Consider the following 17,672-nt stretch of genomic DNA (forward strand, 5'->3'; position numbering starts at 1 on the left):
CAATCTTCACAGAAGCAAAGCCCAAACCACACCCACTGCCGTGGAGTCCATTCTGACCCACAGCGCCCCTAGAGGACAGAGTGGAACTGCCCCACAGGGTCTCCTAGGCTGTCTAGCCTCACGGGAGCTGACTGCCACCTTTTTCTCCTCCAAGCAGCTGGAGGGTTTGAACCGCTGACCTTTCAGTTAGTAGCTGAGCATTTTAACCACTGTACCACCACAGCTCTGAAAAGTATATGAAAAGGGTGATACACCCGACCAAGTAGGACTTATCCTTGGAACACAAGGCTGGTTCAACAACCAAAAATCACTCAACGTAATTCACTCTATCAGTGGACTCTAAAACCAAAGAAAACTCACTGCCGTGGGGCTGATTCCGATCCATGGTGACCCCCACTGGGATTCTGAGGCCACAGCCCTTTACAGAAGTAGACTGCGTCCTCTTCTCCTACAGAGCAGCCGGTGGGTGTGAAATGCTGCCCTCCTGGTTAGCAGCCCAATGCCTTACGTGCTACACCACCAGCGCTTATCAAGAGACTAAGGAAAAACTATCTGACCAAAAGCATCTGACAAAATGCAGTATCAAGTCATCTTTTAAACAGAAAAAACCCTCAGTGCATCAGGAATGGAAGGGACTGTCTCCAAGCCAGTAAGGGCGCCTAGCAACCTCCTCAGCCAGAATCCTGCTCGACAGAAGTGAAGGGTGAGCTGCAGCGAAGACGGGGCACAGGCCAAAAGGTGCCTCCTCTCCTCTCAGGGGTCAACGCCACACGCGTCCCCGCTAAGATGGGGAACACACAAAGCGTCTCTTCTCATGTCACACGCATCCCCGCTAAGATGGGGAACAGCAAAGCTGGCTCTTCTCATGTCACACGCGTCCCCGCTAAGATGGGGGACACGCAAAGCTGTCTCTTCTCATGTCACACGCGTCCCCGCTAAGATGGGGGACACGCAAAGCTGTCTCTTCTCATGTCACACGCGTCCTCGCTAAGATGGGGGACACGCAAAGCTGGCTCTTCTCATGTCACAGGCGTCCCCGCTAAGATGGGGACACGCGAAGGTGCCTTGTCCCCTTGGCGGTCAGTGCTGCACTGGACGTTCCAGGCAGTATGGCTGGAAGGGAAAACGAGTAACAAAATGCACGCTGAGGAGAAAGGGGGCAACAAAACAGTCCCTGTTCACAGACAATGTAACGCTCTCACAGAGATTCCCACGGAATCCAAACAGGTCACGCGCGTACAGGCTACCAGTGAACGACTGGAAGCTGGACCCTCCAAGCCACCGCTTAGGCCACTCTACAGGGACCTGCACTTCCCACCTTCAGGCGAGCAACTGAGCACGTTCACCAACTGCATCCTGGGACTGTCCGCGGATGAGAACCTCCACGTTGAAGGTGCCAGGGCTGGCCAAAGCAGTCTGCATTTACAGGAACACAAAGTTCCAGAAGTTTTTTCAGAAAAAGACAAGCTTATTCTTAAGTTTTCAGGTGACGGCAAAAGCACTAAAATGCCAACAGTTTTGAACAAGAAAAAAGTGGGCGGGATCTCCCACAGGAAGAAGGCTGGCGGGATGTCCCACAGGAAGAAAGTGGGCGGAATCTCCCACAGGAAGAAGGCGGCTGGTGGGATCTCCCACAGGAAGAAGAAAGTGGGCAGGATCTCCCATAGGAAGTGGCGGGATGTCCCACAGGAAGAAGAAAGTGGGCGGGCTCTCCCGCAGGGAGCGGAAAGCTGGGGGATCTCCCACCTGATTCCATGAGCACCTCCATGGCCCTGGCGACCAGGACAGGGAGGGACTGATGCAAAGAGGCGCACAGACCATGGAGCAGAGCGGGCAGATAAGCAGATGCCAGACTCACCCAAGTCAGGGCACTGGGATGTCAACTCACCCAACACAACGAAAAGTCAACACAACTCCAGTGTTCTTCAGAGGAACGGACAGGCCAAACCCAAAGCTCACGTCAAGAGACAAAGGAATCACACACCATCCTGAAGGGAACAAAGTCCAGGCCTCCCGTGACCCGATGCCGAGGACCACAACAAAGCTACAGCCATAAGACGGAGCTGTACTGCGAGTGGACAGACTTCCACAGATGTCTGACAGAGTGGACAGAGAGTGAGGTTCAGGACTAGGTCCCATGCAGCCTGCCAATCCGCTGTCAGCAAAGCTGCCCAGACGCTCTGGGGAGGGCAGGTGGGCTTTTCAGAAATGGTGTTGGAACGAGCACATGTCCACTTGCAGACATGGACCATGACCTTTACCTCAAAGCTCACGTGGAAAATTCATCCAAACGATCGGAGACCTGACAAACCACTCTGCAGAATGAGAGCGGTTCTGCGAGCTGCCAAAGCTGCAAAGGGCTGCAGCAGGGTCTCCGAGCCCATGGCTCCTGGGCAGGACCCCCTGGGGGTTAGCCATGGTGGAGGGCGTGGCCGAGGCCTGCACACAGGGAGTGTCTGTGTGGACGGGGGCTGGGACGCGCTCAACCCGACATGGACTCAGAGGCCTCCCATCTTACCCGTCAGTCCATGGGTCTCCGGCTGCCTCCTCGGCCACAAGGATGTCATATTCCTCAGCGGCGTACTTCTCCCAGTCAGAGAGCTCCGGGCCGTCACTGTCCGTGTCCTGGATGAGACGCACGTGTTACAGCAGGAAGACGCCGTGGGGGGGACGCTTTGGCCCCAACACTCACCCTGAGCAGAGACACCTGCTCCTTCTGCTCACGGTCCAGGTACTTCTCGATGTTGAAGAACGTGTCAAAGAACACACTGGCCAACTTGCACCTCTTCAGGTCCCGGAGGGTGATCTTCCCTGCAGGGCACACACCTGAGTGCTCACAACCAGGACATGCCACTGACGTGACAGGGGGACCACGGGCCGAGGGGCAGGACGGGTGGTGGACGCGGCAGGAGGACCATGGGCTGAGGGGGAGGACACATGGTTCATATGGTAGGGTGACCATGAGCCATGGGGCAGGACTCGTGGTTGACATGACAGGGGGACCACAGGCCGTGATACGTGGTCAACGTGGCAGGGGGACGGGCCATGGGCCGTGGGTGAGGATGTGCAGTTGACGTGGCAGGGGGATGGACCACAGGCCATGAGTGAGGATGCGCGGTCGACGTGGCAGGGGGAACGTGGGATGAGGGGGAGGATGTGCCATCAACTTGGCAGGGTGACCACGAGCCGAGGTAAAGATGCACGGTTGGCACGGCAGGGTGACCCTGAGCCGAGGGGAGGCCGTGTGGTTGGCACGGCGGGGTGACCCTGAGCCGAGGGGAGGCTGCGTGGTTGGCACGGCCTGAGGGGAGGCTGCGTGGTCGGCACGGCAGGGTGACCCTGAGCCGAGGGGAGGCTGCGTGGTCGGCACGGCGGGGTGAACGTGGGCTGAGGGGGAGGACGTGTGCTCAAAGTGGCAAGGCTACACTCCCAGCAGGAACCAGTGGTTTTGGGAAGTGGACTTGAACTGGCCCGAGGCCACAGGTTGGCCAGGCTGTCGGGGCCTGGGGGGTTACCATGGTACAAGCGAGGCCTGGAGCGTGCTAGGTGCTAAGCCCCCTGGCTCAAACCCTCCCTGGGGGCTCAGGTGCTGCCCAGGCTGGCGTCCCCCACCTCAGGTCCTTTGCACACTGCGTCAGGGCCCCATGCCCCGGCCACTGCCCTGGATGCACCCCACCCTGCAGGCCCCCGGCCTGGGGCCCCGCCCCCGCCCCACCTTGGCTCTGGGGCTGCACCAGGTCGAGCATCTGGCAGAGGCAGTCCTGGAAGGGCAGGGCCTCGATGGCCATGTTGTCCAGGCGGCGGCACTGCTCCTCGTAGAAGTACTCCAGCTCGTACACGGACAGTGCCCCATCCCCGTCCAGGTCCATGCAGCGGAACCAGTACTCAATGCTGGCAGCCAGGAGAGTGGCCAGACGTCACCCCCAGGTGCCCACACGCTGTGCTCCACCCACGCTGCCCGCACATCAGCCTCAGGTGCCCACACGCTGTCCACTACCCACATGCTGTGCACACGGTGCCCACACACCACCCCCAGGTGCCCGCAGGCTGTGCTCCACCCACATGCTGTGCACCGCCCACACGCTGCCCACTGGCCCCACACCCCCCACCTGTGCACACCAGCCACAAGGTGCCACACACAACATACGTGTCACTGACACAGGGTCTCCACGCACATGCAGCTCACATGCCACCTGTACACGTCGCACACGTCTCACGTGCTACCTGCATACACACAGCAGCCACATGCCGCCTGCATACAAATGCTGGCCACAAGTCTCTGGCATGCACGTGCTGCCCACACATGTCACCCAAGTCTGTACCAGCCTCTTGCTGCCTGCACGTGCACCCTGCACGTGTGCCAGCCACTTACCACTTACAGGTGCATCACCCACCACTCGCTCCAGCCGCCCGACGCCTGCCCCGCCCCCCTACATGGCAGCATGGCGCCTGCCCCCAGCCACCTACCTGGTGGGGGTCTTCTTGTCCTCCTCGGACAGGAGGAACCAGACAAAGTCGGCGTAGCTGATCTTCCCCTCCTTCTGCACCTTCCTGCCTCTGGTGAGGGCCGCAGGGAGGGGCCGTCAGCCAGCACTGTTCTCACAGCAGACCCGCACTCGCCTAAGGCTAGCCCTGACATCTTCCCATCTGCATCCAGGCTCCACCCGCCCTCCAACCAGAGGCCAGACAGCCTGACCTGAAGAGGACATGTTCCCTGACCCCAAGCAGCCTCCCTCCCCTGCGGCCACAGGGGCTGGCGGAGGGGCTGCAGGGTTTGGCGGAGGGGTGTGGCCACGTGGGTCAGAGATGGCAAGCACAGTGTGACTTGCACTCGAGGGGGTCGGCCCAGGGCTGGGCTCACACGTGGGGCAGCAGTCGCCATGGCCGGACGCACCTGGTCACCGCCCCCGAGAAGATCCGTTCCACCATCTTTGTGGAGATTGCTGCAACACAAGAGTGACCATGAGCCCCAGCACCCGGCCGGGATGGGCAGTGGGCCTGCGGGGACACTAACCGAGGGACCGTGAGCCCCAGCACCCGGCCGGGATGGGCAGTGGGCCTGCGGGGTACTGGATCAAGTAACCTCCTGATCCCGGCACCCAGCAGAGGTCTGCCCCAGGATGACGTGGGCTTCCCTTCTGCTGACAAACAGAACGCAGACCCCTGCTGAAGGCGCCTAGGGCAGCCTGCAAAAGCAGGACACGGCAGACTAGCACCTCACTCCTGCCTTGACTGTGACAGTGACAAGAGCGCCCTCTGCTGAAGCTCCACCAGGAGAAGCCGGGAGTGCACACGGACGTGACCCTCCCCCATGAGGCTGGGGGGACAGTCCCTCACCTGCCCCACCCACTCAAGGAGCCCCAGGCAGGGGGCCCACTTCTTGGGACAACAGTCATGGGGAACGCCGGCGTCAGGAGGACTACGCAAGATGGTCTCCACCAGCATGGCAGCCCACCCACCATGCCCACAGGAAACCTTGAGGCTGCTCTGACAAGCATGGTGCCACAGTGAGAGAGGGCAGTGCCCCAGAGCACCGCACTGCCACCACGTGGCCCTCCTGACACCACAGGCCTTTGCTGTCAGCGTCAGACCACTGGCCACCACGGTCAGAGTGCTCGGGGGACAAGGACAGGGCAGGCTCAGGACCAACAGACACATGAACATCGCCCTCAGGTGCCCACACGCTGTGCACCACCCACACGCTGCTGCCAGCCACACGTCACCGCCAGGTACTCACATGTATGTACTGCCCACCAGCCACACGTCACCCCCAAGTGTCCGCAAGCTGTGCACCACCCACACGCTGTCCGCCAGCCACATGTCAACCTCGGGTGCCCACCCACATGCTGTGCACCGCCCACGCGCTGTCCGCCAGCCACACGTCACCCCCAGGTGCCCACACGGAGACCCCACTGATGGCTGGGGCTCCACAGTCATGGCCGTGTTGGGGAGCGCAGGGGTACAGAGGGGCAGGTGCAGGGACAGCAGCAGTGGGTCCCCATGAGTGTCCCTATGAAGCAGAGGCTGTGGTCAGCGCTACAAGTGTCTGAGGCAGGCAAGGGTTCTTCTGGGAGCAGGTGCGTAGTCCACCCCAGGGTATGGTGGGAAGCAGGGGTGCGTGTTGTGCGGGGGACAGACAGTGTGTTTGGAAGCAGGGGCACAGTCACTCCAGTGCATGTCTAGGAAAGGCATGGATGTGTCCGGGAGCAGGGCTGCATGTCGTGTTGTTGGGGGGAGACACAGGCGTGTACAGGAGCACGGTGTCAGGAAGGCAAGCTGGGAGAGGCCCACGGCTGAGAGCAGGGCATGCGTCGGGAGAACGACGTGTCCCAGAGCAGGGCACGTGCGGGGAGCAGGCATGTACAGGGGCAGAGCATGTGCAGGGGCAGAGCACGTGCGGGGAGCAGGCATCAGGAAGGAGGGGATGTCCAGCAGCACTGGTGCCGCGGCCCCAGCGGCCCCTCACCATGGTCATTGTGCCGGGCCAGGTCCTCGGGGCCGATGAACAGGTCGTGGTCGGTGTCGATCTCCCAGAACTTGCAGTAGATGACGTAGAAGTGCTCGTAGGAGAAGAAGTCCGTCAGCTGGTTGATGTCGGGCTCCTCCTCCAGGAGTGCCACGTGCTGCGGGGGATGGGCTGCATGGTGGCTCGGGCTCCCGGGGGACGGCCATGTGGGGGTGGGGTGCATGGTGGCTGGGGTTCCTGGGGGACAGCTGTGTGGGGGAGGGGTGCACGGTGGCTGGGGTTCCCGGGGGGCAGCCGTGTGGGGGAGGGGTGCATGGTGGCTCGGCTTCCCGGGGGGCAGCTGTGTGCGGATGGGGTGTATGGTGGCTGGGGTTCTGATGGGAGCAGCCATGCGGGGGTGGGCGGAGTGGTGACTGTGGGTTCCCGTGGGAGCAGTCGTGTGGGCACAGAGTACACCCACCCACTTCCACAGGAAGGGTTCTTCCCAGACAGACTCCAGCCGTGCCCCGAGGGCTGGCCCCCAGCAGGTGACCGTGCGTGGGCAGCGTGCCCCGTGACGCCCCTGGACGGTGCCCACCTGCAGGAAGGTGCTCCTCCTCAGCTCGGAGCACGTGATCCGCCCCGACCAGGACCGGTTCACGGTGTAGAATATACGCTGGATGACCTGCAGGGGACGGGGCGTGAGCCGGACACGGGGACCTGAGGGCGGGTGTGCGCAGGACGCAGGGGCAGCAGCCCCAAGGGACTAGTGGGGCAGCCGTCCACCACCTTCACAGGACACACAGGGAGTTGGGGGGACCTGGGACAAGGCAGGCACAAGGGGGCTGTGCTCGGAGCATCTGCCCTAGAAGACACGGCCACACGTGCTCCCTCAGAACGGGCACCTTCTCAGTCCCAGCTCCTGGGATCCTCCCTTCCAGCTGGGGCGTCATACCCAGCTGTCCTCGGGCGCTCCGTGTGTCGGCGTCTGGCCGTGAGGCGTCTGACTGCGGCAGAGCTGGGACCCCAAAGTGTCCACGCCCTGCAGAGTCTTGTCCCACCAACCACCACAGACCATGAGGTACGGATGCTGGCGAGGAACATGGGGACCTGGGGGCAGGTGTTCACTGTAACAGGTGGGACTGTGCGTGTCACCAGGGCAGACACTCACGGTGGTGATGTAGCGTGAGTGGAACTCCGACGCCTCCTTCAGGAAGGACAGGCCGGGGTGCGTGTTCACGACGTCCTGCACACGGGATGACAGGGCACAGATGTGTCTGTGCGTGTGCATGGGACCAGCATGCACCCCCTCCCCTCACCACCTGGGCCCTGTGCTGAAGGGTTCCTGCCTATAAGACCTCAACCACACCGGTACTCAGGGACAACGATGCGATCATGCCCACGGACTAGCTGAAACGTCTGTAATCTTACAGCCTCTCACGGTAAGGAGTGGCGCAGTGATCAAAGCACTCAGCCACTAACCAAAAGGTTCAAACCCACCAGCCACTCCATGGGAGAAAGATGAGGTAGTGTGCTTCTGTGAAGATTGACAGCCTTGGAGACCCTGTGGGCAGTTCCACTCTGTCCTCTAGGGGCGCTGTGGGTCAGAAGGGACTCCAGGGCAGTGGGTGAGGTTTGGGCTTTGCTTCTGGGAAGACTGACAGCCTTGGAGACCCTGTGGGCAGTTCCACTCTGTCCTCTAGGGGCGCTGTGAGTCGGAATGGACTCCAGGCAGTGGATGTGGTTTGGGCTTTGCTTCTGTGAAGACTGACAGCCTTGGAGACCCTGTAGTGCAGTTCCACTCTGTCCTCTAGGGGCGCTGTGGGTCGGAATGGACTCCACAGCAGTGGGTGTGGTTTGGTTTAAGGATGAATCTTGATTTTTTTTAACTGATGTTTTGGAAGAACTGATGCTGTTGCCCTCAGTTGGCCTCCAGTTGGCTCTGACTCACAGTGACCACCACACAGAACTTAACAAAACAGTACCCAGACCCACACCACGTTCATGCGATCACTAGGAGTTGGAATCAACTTAACAGCATTGGGTTTTTTGGTTCTCATAGTACAGTGTAACTCGACAAACAGAAAGATCATAAAAACCAACACTTAAGTTCATCTGGAATTTTAGAATGGAAATTTTGAGAGCCCCTCATTTGGGGCAGAATTACGACGACGTAGCATAAATCACTTGTGATCACGCTACTCTGCTGATGTGTTTGGGTGCTGGTGACCAGACTGTCACTTGTGGTGAGCCACCTGTCACCCGGCAGGACGGCCCCACACTGTTGCCCTGGGCGTGATCTTCACACGCAGCAGCTGAGGGTCCATCCCACACTCAGGCCACCATCTTCACGGAAGCAGATCTCGAGGTCTTTCTACTGCAGAGCGATGGGGTGGGTCCGAACCCTTCACCTTTGGGTAGGTGCTAACTACCAGGCCTCTGGAGTTACGTGAAGCGTTCCAACAGCAGAGTGACAGGTGGCATCGCGTCCTCTGTAATCTCTCTCCAGAGCACACACCGTGTGCCTGCCCTGCTCCCCGCAGGACGAGCCCCATGGCTGACCCGCATGTCTCATGAGCGCACCTCCCCAGCTGTGGACATGGAGGGAGTGCAGGTGCTGTTCCCAGAAACATGAGCTCGGCCCTTGCCAAGCGGCCACGGTCAGGGACCCGGAGTGTTACCTGCAGGAAGGGCACAAAGTCCTCCTGCACCAGGTAGTTGCTTCCCGGGCTCATGAGCAGGTGCACGAACTTGGCAGCGTCATCGTGACAGTTCTGGAGGATCCTGCAGGGAAAGAGATGCCCACCGCCCACGGGCGGGCGCAGGGAGAGACGGCCTTGAGAGCGGACACACGTGGGCGCCTGGGCCTGCAGCCCCTCCCCCGCCATCACGAGGCGGAAGGACACGCCCGAGGCAGACCTCCAGTGAGTGAATCCAGACCCGAGCATCCTACGGCCACGTGTCCAGGTTCCACATGTTCACACGTCCGAGCATCCACACACCTACAGGTCCGTGAGCCCACACATCCAAGAGTGTCTGAGTGTGCAAATGTTCACATGCCCACATGTCCACATGTCTGAGAGTCCAGTCACCAACATCCACAGGTCCAAGCATCGTATGTCCCTACACCCATGTGTACAAGCGTCTACGTGCCCATGTTGAGTGTCCGCATGTTCACACACCCACAAATCCAAGCACCCACACGTCTGAGTCCAGTCATCAGCACCCACAGGTCCGAGCATCATACGTCCCTACACCCACTAGTATGAGCATCTACATTCTCAGATCTGAGCGTCCAGATGTTCATACGCCCACACACCCAAGAGTCCACATGTGTGAGTGACCACACATCTGAGAGTCTAGTCATCAACATCCACAGGTCCAAGCATTGTATGTCCCTACACCCATGTGTACAAGTGCCTACACGCCCACGTCTGAATGTCCAGATATTCACACGCCCATGTGTACAAGGGCCTACACACCCATGTCTGAATGTCCAGATATTCACACACCCACATATCCAAGTGCCCACGTCTGAGTGTCCCCACGTCTGACAGTCCAGTCATCAACATGAAGAGTCCAACCATCGTATGTCCCTACACCCATGTGCACAAGCATTCACACACCCACATCCAAGCCTTCACATGTCTGAGCGTCCCCACGTCTGAGAGTCCAGTCATCAACATGAAGAGCCCAACCATCGTATGTCCCTACACCCATGTGTATGAGCGTCCACACGCCCACCTCTGAGCATCCAGATGTTCATACGCCCACATACCCAAGCGTCTACATTTGCACACCTACATGACCAAGCATAAACACACACCCACAGGTCCATGAGTCTTCACGTCCAAGAGTCCAACCATCTGAGTATCCACACGTCCAAGTGTCGTTATATCCCTACACCCATGTTTACCAGAGTCCACACACACATATCTGAGTGTCCAGATGTCTGTATTCACACACTTCTCAGCGTCTACACGTCTGCAGGTCCGTGAGTCCATGTGTACGGGAGTCCACATGCACATGCCTCAGCGTTCACGTTTGTATTCCCACACATCCATACATCCACATGTCTGAACGTCCACACAACCAAGTGTCCACAGGTCCACGAGCCCATGTGTACAGGAGTCCATACACACGTCTGAGTGCTCAGATGTCTGTACTCCCACACTTCCCAGCGTCCACATGTCCACAGTCCATGAGCCCATGTGTACGAGAGTCCACATGCACACATCTTCTGAGTGTTCAGATGTCTGTATTCCCACACATCCACACATTCACCTCTGAGTGTCCACACGACCATGTGTCTACATGCCCACACGCCCACAGGTCTGTGAATCCACATGTCCAAGATTCCAACCATCTGAGTGTCCAAGCATTGTATGTCCCTATACCCATGTGTGCAAGTGTCCACACACCCACCTCTGAGCACAGATATTCATATGCCCACACGTCTGAATGTTTGCACATCCCAATGTCCACAAGTCCATGTGTCTCAGAATCCAACCATCTGAGCATCCACACACCCAAGAGTCCTATGTCCCTATGGCCATGTGTACAAGTGTCCACACACCCATGTCTGAGCACAGAGGTGTTCACATGCCCACACGTCCCGGTGGCCACACCTCCCAGGGTCCATACACCCACAAGTCTGTGAGTTCATGTGTCTGAGAGTCCAACTATCTGAGTGTCCACTTGTCTAATCATCATATGTCCCTATGCCCATGTGTACGAATGTCCACATATCCATGTCTGAACACACAGATGTTCACATGCCCTCACGTCCCAGCATCCATATGCCCACAATTCCATGAGTGTATGGGTCTGAGAGTCCAACCATCTGAGTGTCCACTTGTCCAAGCATCACACGTCCTTATGCCCATATGTACGAACATCCACGTGCCCATGTCTGAATATCCAGATGTTCATATGTCCACATATCCAAGTGTTCACATGTCTAAGCGTCCACAGGCCCACACAGCCACAGGTCTGTGAGTCCACGTGTCTGAGCCAACCATCTGAGTGTCCACATGTCCAAGTGTCGTTCGTCTCAACACCCACATGCTGAGCGTGCACACGTCCAAGCGTCCCACACCCTACGCCCACATGCTGAGCGTGCACACGTCCAAGCGTCCCCATCCCTACGCCCATGTGCTGTGCGTGCACACGTCCAAGCGTCCCCGTCCCTACGCCCAAGTGCTGAGCGTGCACACGTCCAAGCGTCCCCGTCCCTACGCCCACGTGCTGAGCGTGCACACGTCCAAGCGTCCCTGTCCCTACGCCCACGTGCTGAGCGTGCACACGTCCGAGCGTCACAGTCCCTACGCCCACGTGCTGAGCGTGCACACGTCCGAGCGTCCCCGTCCCTACGCCCACGTGCTGAGCGTGCACATGTGCAAGCATTGTACGTCTCAATACCCATTACGTCAAGGCATCATATGTCCCTACACCCATGTGTTGGATGTCCCCACGTCTTAGGATCCAGATGTTCATATTTCCACAGATCCATTTGGTCATATGTGCAAACATCCATATGCCCATGTGTCCACAGGTCTGTGAGTCCCCCTGTCCGAGCGTCTACATGTCCATGCATGTGTGAGCATCCACGTGTGTGACTGTCCACATATCCACTTGGCCATATATCCACATTTTGATGTGTGTGAGCATCCACACCCACGTCTGAATGTCCATGTGTCCACGCACCCACTTAGCTGTACATCTGTACTTCCATATGCCGTGTCTGAGCGTCCACATGCCTACAGGTCCACTCGTGTGTGGGTCCACACGTGAGCTCCCCTGTATCGCTCTCACACGCCCCACCCACCTGGGGCCAGGACTCACTTCCTCCACATGGCGATGAACTTGTGAACGGAGACGGAGCCCGTACGTTCTCCCCCGGCACCGTAGAACAGCGGCCCCTTCCAATACAGCGGGCAGCCACAGGCCTGCATCGGGGCAGAAGAGAACATGTGCCAACCCTGACTCCCTCACAGCTCTCCCGTTCTGACACATGAAGGAACATTGCTGCTCAGTAACTCAGAACATAAACTAAAACTGACCAGCTGCAGCACAGGGGCAAGGCGCTTCCTCGAAATGCAACATGGTTCCATGTTTGCAGGCTGGGTCATATGCTTCTTCCCACTGTCAACAGAGCCGTGAACACACGGCCACAGCACCGCACCCAGAACACAGCCCCTGAGCACCGTGGTGGCTGCGCTGAAAGGCAACACGCCAATCCCCGAACGTTTGGACATGAAACACTGTGTCTGCACGTGACGATGAACTCAGAAGGCGCTTTCAATGCCAACGCTATCAAGACATCTGGCATCAGGAAGATGCATGCAGGAAAGTCGTGACCCATGGCAAGGCCAGAGCCTCACACACGTGAACCAGACAGGAAGAAAGGTTCTAAGTTAGAACATGGGTTCTAAGCTTCCGTTTCAGAAACAAAAAGGGCAAAAACAATAAAGAGCAGAAATGAATCAAAAAATCAAACCATCAACTGAGAACACCACTAAGATCCAAAGTCAACTCTTTGAGAGGATTTCAAATATAAACCAACAAGCCTTCAAAGACTCTTGAAGAACAAAGGAAAGAAAACACTGATCGCCTGTGTCAGGAACGAGGAGACACCACTACGGATCCTACCCACATTAAGAGGCAGCATGTGCTGGACCCCTTCATTCAAGCGGAGGAAATCCCAAGGCCCAGATCCTGAGCTGCTCTTCAAACCCTGAAATGAATCCATCACCTGAAGTGAAAACTAAGGAACAGCTTAGCCCAAAGAATAAGGACTGTCACCCTTGAGTTCTGCATTTTTTTAAAAAAAAATTCTATTAAGACCAAAGGGTCAAGAGGTATCATGAAGCAGAGACGTGAAGGGAGCCGGGTGAGGGAGCCGACGTGGGAGGCGGAGGGAGCCGGCGGACGGAGCCGACATGAGTGAAATGAGAACAGAAAGAAGGACACTGTGTAAGGCAGCGAACGGAACCAAGGCCGTCGATCGTTATGTCTGGAGACCGTGGCTGGGAGTGGGGTTTGCCATGTATATTTTCCCCACAAATAAAATTAAAAACCAAAGAAAAAGAAAAGGTAATAAGTGGATATTATGAGCAACTCTGTGCTGATAAATTTGATAACTTAGGTGAAGTGGGCAAATTAACTGAGTAACACCCCGAACCAGAACCAACAGAAGAGCGCATCGGAATCATCTTGCTTCTTGAAGAAATTGAGCACGTAATTGAAAACTTCCCTGCCAGAGTTAGACCTTCTCGGCCACAACCAGCCACCGCGACAGACCGAGCGGTAGGACCGGAGGGCTGGGGCCAGGGTCGCAGGGGACATCAAGCCCAGCTGCCATAGCACACACGGAACACTGCTCCACGTCCCACCGTGGCGAGCAGCGACCGGGGTCCTCAAAGCTTGCAGGCAGCCGTCTGGATTGCAACGATGGGTCTCTCCTCGTCCGGAGCAAAGAAGAACAGAGAAAACCAAGGACTCCTGGAGACAATTAGTCCAAGGGAGTGGACCATGCAGTGCTGGGCCTGTAGGACCGCGAGACCATACATGCACACATACGTACATACCCACATCTTGATACACTGAGTGATGGCGCCCAGCTACCACTGTCAATCACTCAGAAAGGGATCGGTGCAGGAAATCCAGGATAGAGTGGGACAACTATGTGGAAGAAAACTCAGAATCATAAAAGTAATAAAATAAAGAAGACCAGGCTTGTTGGTCTGAAAGAGCCTGGTGAGAGCCCCAAGACTATGGCCCCTAGTTACCCTTTGGATCTAGAACTGAGTTCACGTCTGTAGCTTCCAGTCAAACAGCAGACACACGCACGCGGTGAACACTGACATCAAGTAGATGCACTCCTGAGAGTATGAATCGTGGGAGAACAGAGGGGCGGTGTCTGCGGTGGGAGACAGCTTGGGAGGCAGGAATGCACAGGAAGGAAGGACACGGAAGCAGGAACTATGGGAGAAGTGGGAAGAGAGCTGTTGCATTCTGGGAAATTGTACTCGATGTCATGCAACAAAATGTGTATGAACTGCTGTATGGAAGGCGAATTTGCTCTGTAAACTTTCACCCAAATCACAGTAAAAATTAAAAAAAGAAACCAAAACTTCCTGGCCAAGAAAATTCCACACCCAGGCGGCTACCAGTGAATTCTCCCAACGTTTACAGAACGGATCATTTCAGTGGTATCCGGGCTCGTTGAGAAAGGAAGGGGCATTTGCCAACTCTGACAAAGTCAGCAGACCTCAGTTCGGAAACCTGCCAGCCACGCAAGGAAGGGAAATTACAGGCCAACATTGCTCAGGAACGGAGAGGCAGAATCCTAAACAAAATACATTATGAGCAAATTGAATTCGGCTTTGTAAGTATGGTTACAGGTACACACACACACACACACACACACACCATGAATTGTGGTGCTGGCGAAGAATACTGAATACCCCATGGACAACTAGAAGGACAAACCAAGTAGCTTCAGGTGAAGGACAGAAAGAACACTCCCCAGGATCCAAGATGGCAAGACTGTGTCCCAGGTACTGTGACATGTGACCAGGAGGGACGGTCCCTGGACCAGGACATGATGCTTGGCAAATCAGAGGGTCAGCAGGCACCAGGAAGACCCTCAGTGAGATGGACTGACACGTGGCTGACAGCAAGAGGCTCAGATACACCCACTAGTTGAGGACGGTGCAGGACTTGGCAGGTTCTGCTGTTATACATGGGTTTGCTGTGAGCTGGAGCCAAGTTGACGGCAACTAACATCTGTCTGGCTACCTAAAGACGGTACACGTGTTGTGATTGAAGAAAAGGTCAGGAGACGAGGTACATCCTTACTTGAAGAAACTCTGCAGGTGACATCTTACTTACTGATGAGAAATCAGGATCCTTCCTCCCTGAGGCTGGAAACAAGAAAAGGCTATCCAAACTAGCCATGTGCCGGAGGCCCCAACCCATGCAGAAGATGAGAGACAGAAATAAAAGACAGAATGATTGAAAAAGAAGAGGCCAAACTGTCCATTTGACATCATATGATTTGAGATGCAAAAAATGCAAAAGCTTTACAGAATCTACAAATATTAAATGTGAAAACCTGGCAAAGTTGCTGGATCCAGATTCAGTACCAAAAATAGAAAGTAGTTATATTTCAATATACTAGCAACAAACAATCAAAGAAAGAAATTTTAACGTGTACTGTCTAAAAAGCAAACAAAAATCAACCCATAAATAAATCTAACAGAAAGTGCAAGATCTACAAGCAAAATACTGCTCAGAGAAATGACAGAAGACCCAAGTGGAAGGTGGGACACACGTCCCACCACAGCTGGGGACTCGATGCTGTCAGTCAACCCCAAAATGGCCCACAGAGTCAGCGCATCCCCACCTACACCCAGCTGGGTTTTTGTAGAAACTACAAGCTGATTCTAAAACGGACATTAAAGGGAATTGGGGGCGGAGAGACTGGAGGACACACATCACGAGATTGCAGGACTTTCTATAAAGTTACAGGGGTTAAGACAACGTGGCTCTCAGTGTGAGCAAGAAGTGGGTCAACGGAACAGAAGAGGCTCAGAACCAGGCCCAACACAGTCAAGTGATTTGGACCAAAGGCAGGACAGCAATCCAGTAGGAAAATGAGTCCTCTGACTAAAACAGTACTGCCTCAGTGAAACAGCCACATTAAAAATAAAGAAAATCCTCGACCCTGCACCTTGCATCGTACACAACACTACACGTGCGACGGCCCACAGTCCTCAACATGACACGAGGAGACCTTCCCAAGTCGGAAAATCTTCAACAGACCCCCAAACAGTGATACCCTAAAAGACAAAACCGGTGAACGAACTTCCTCACCATCAACAACAGGCCATCGGAGACACCGGTAAGAGGACACAGAGACAAGCTCACGGACACGGGTTTGCAGAGCGTGCAAATCGCACTGTGCCCTACTGCACCATGGACGTGAAGCGAGTCATACCTGTAACAGCACGAGGTGTAACACCAACAGCACGTGGGTGGCGAGGTGCAGGGCTAGGAATAGAGCACGGGGAGGGCGTGGGGTGCTGTGGCTGCGGCAGTAAAGCGGCCCGGCATCCAGAAAACAGACGGGCGCTCTGTGAGCGTGGAGGCGCGCGTGCAGGTCCGACGGCCCTCCTGCTAGGAGAGCAGGAACAGAGGCGAGGGCCGTAGTCACAGAGGACGCATGGACGAGATGCTCTTAGTGGCTTTGCTCACACTGCCCCTAGGACATAAGCCACCCGGCTTCCCCGCAGAGCAACTGGCTGGCTGGACAAACCGCGGAAGCTTTATGCAGCAGAAAACAATGCAGCAAAGGCAAAGGGAGAAGCGACGGCTTCCTGCCCCTGCGCGTGACTGAGGGACGCGACTCTGAGCCAGGAAAGAAAAAGCGAACCCTCACGAGCGCTTGGGGCCTTAATGCTGACCCACGGCAGAGCTCAGAACCGTGGCTACCTGGGGCATGAACCGTGGTGGCAGAGATACTTGCTATCTGGGTCTGGGGTGTATGTGGCCAGCACTCATCATGCAGACGCCAGCACTACTCTGAGCCATGACTGTGCACACGTGTGTGCCCGCGGCCAGAGGTCTGTGCAAACTGAGGTCTGTGCACTTGCTTGTATACAAGCCACACTGCTGTGCCATTGGGTGGCCCTGAGTCCACTTCAACTCTAGTGACCCCACGTGGCAGAGCACAGCTGCCCACAGGGTTTTCGAGGTGGTGAGCCGCTTGGTGGGTAACCGCAAGGTGAGTGATGCCAATCCCCCAGCAGCTGCAGGGGAGAACGATGAAGCAGCCGGCTGCCACGGAGATTACAGCTTTGGAAACCCTACGGGGTAGGCGTACTGTGTCCTAATGGCAACAGATTGGTGTGGATTTTAATATTCACAGAAGGTGCTCTAGCTGCGCAGCAGTTTAAGTGCATGGCTACTGACTGAAAGCTTAGTGGTTTGAACCCACCAGCCGCTCCACGGGAAAAAGACGTGACTATCTGCTTCCATAAAGATGGCAGCCTTGGAGACCCTGTGGGCAGTTCCACTCTGTCCTCTGGGGGCGCTGTGGGTCAGAATGGACTCCAGGCAGTGGGTGTGCTTTGGGCTTTGCTTCTGTGAAGATTGACAGCCTTGGAGACCCTGTGGGCAGTTCCACTCTGTCCTCTGGGGGCGCTGTGGGTCAGAATGGACT

At 56.4% G+C, this 17,672-nt stretch overlaps 1 protein-coding gene across 1 annotated transcript in view; it reads right to left on the reverse strand.

Moving 5' to 3' along the window:
- Window positions 1-17,672, reverse strand: part of PPP2R3B (protein phosphatase 2 regulatory subunit B''beta) — a 52,784-nt gene that overhangs the window by 11,463 nt on the left and 23,649 nt on the right. The window contains exons 11-20 of the mRNA XM_007956771.2: window positions 12,290-12,393; window positions 9,127-9,229; window positions 7,617-7,691; window positions 7,044-7,130; window positions 6,467-6,623; window positions 4,895-4,943; window positions 4,468-4,557; window positions 3,716-3,891; window positions 2,693-2,811; window positions 2,519-2,625 (exon numbers count right to left, since the gene is read on the reverse strand). Coding sequence (XP_007954962.2) covers window positions 2,519-2,625; window positions 2,693-2,811; window positions 3,716-3,891; window positions 4,468-4,557; window positions 4,895-4,943; window positions 6,467-6,623; window positions 7,044-7,130; window positions 7,617-7,691; window positions 9,127-9,229; window positions 12,290-12,393 — 1,067 coding nt within the window. The remainder of the gene's footprint in view (window positions 1-2,518; window positions 2,626-2,692; window positions 2,812-3,715; window positions 3,892-4,467; window positions 4,558-4,894; window positions 4,944-6,466; window positions 6,624-7,043; window positions 7,131-7,616; window positions 7,692-9,126; window positions 9,230-12,289; window positions 12,394-17,672) is intronic.

This window comes from Orycteropus afer, unplaced genomic scaffold (assembly GCF_000298275.1).
Source record: "Orycteropus afer afer isolate SDZICR_OR568_19922 unplaced genomic scaffold, OryAfe1.0 scaffold00663, whole genome shotgun sequence".
Taxonomy (NCBI): Eukaryota; Metazoa; Chordata; class Mammalia; order Tubulidentata; family Orycteropodidae; genus Orycteropus; species Orycteropus afer.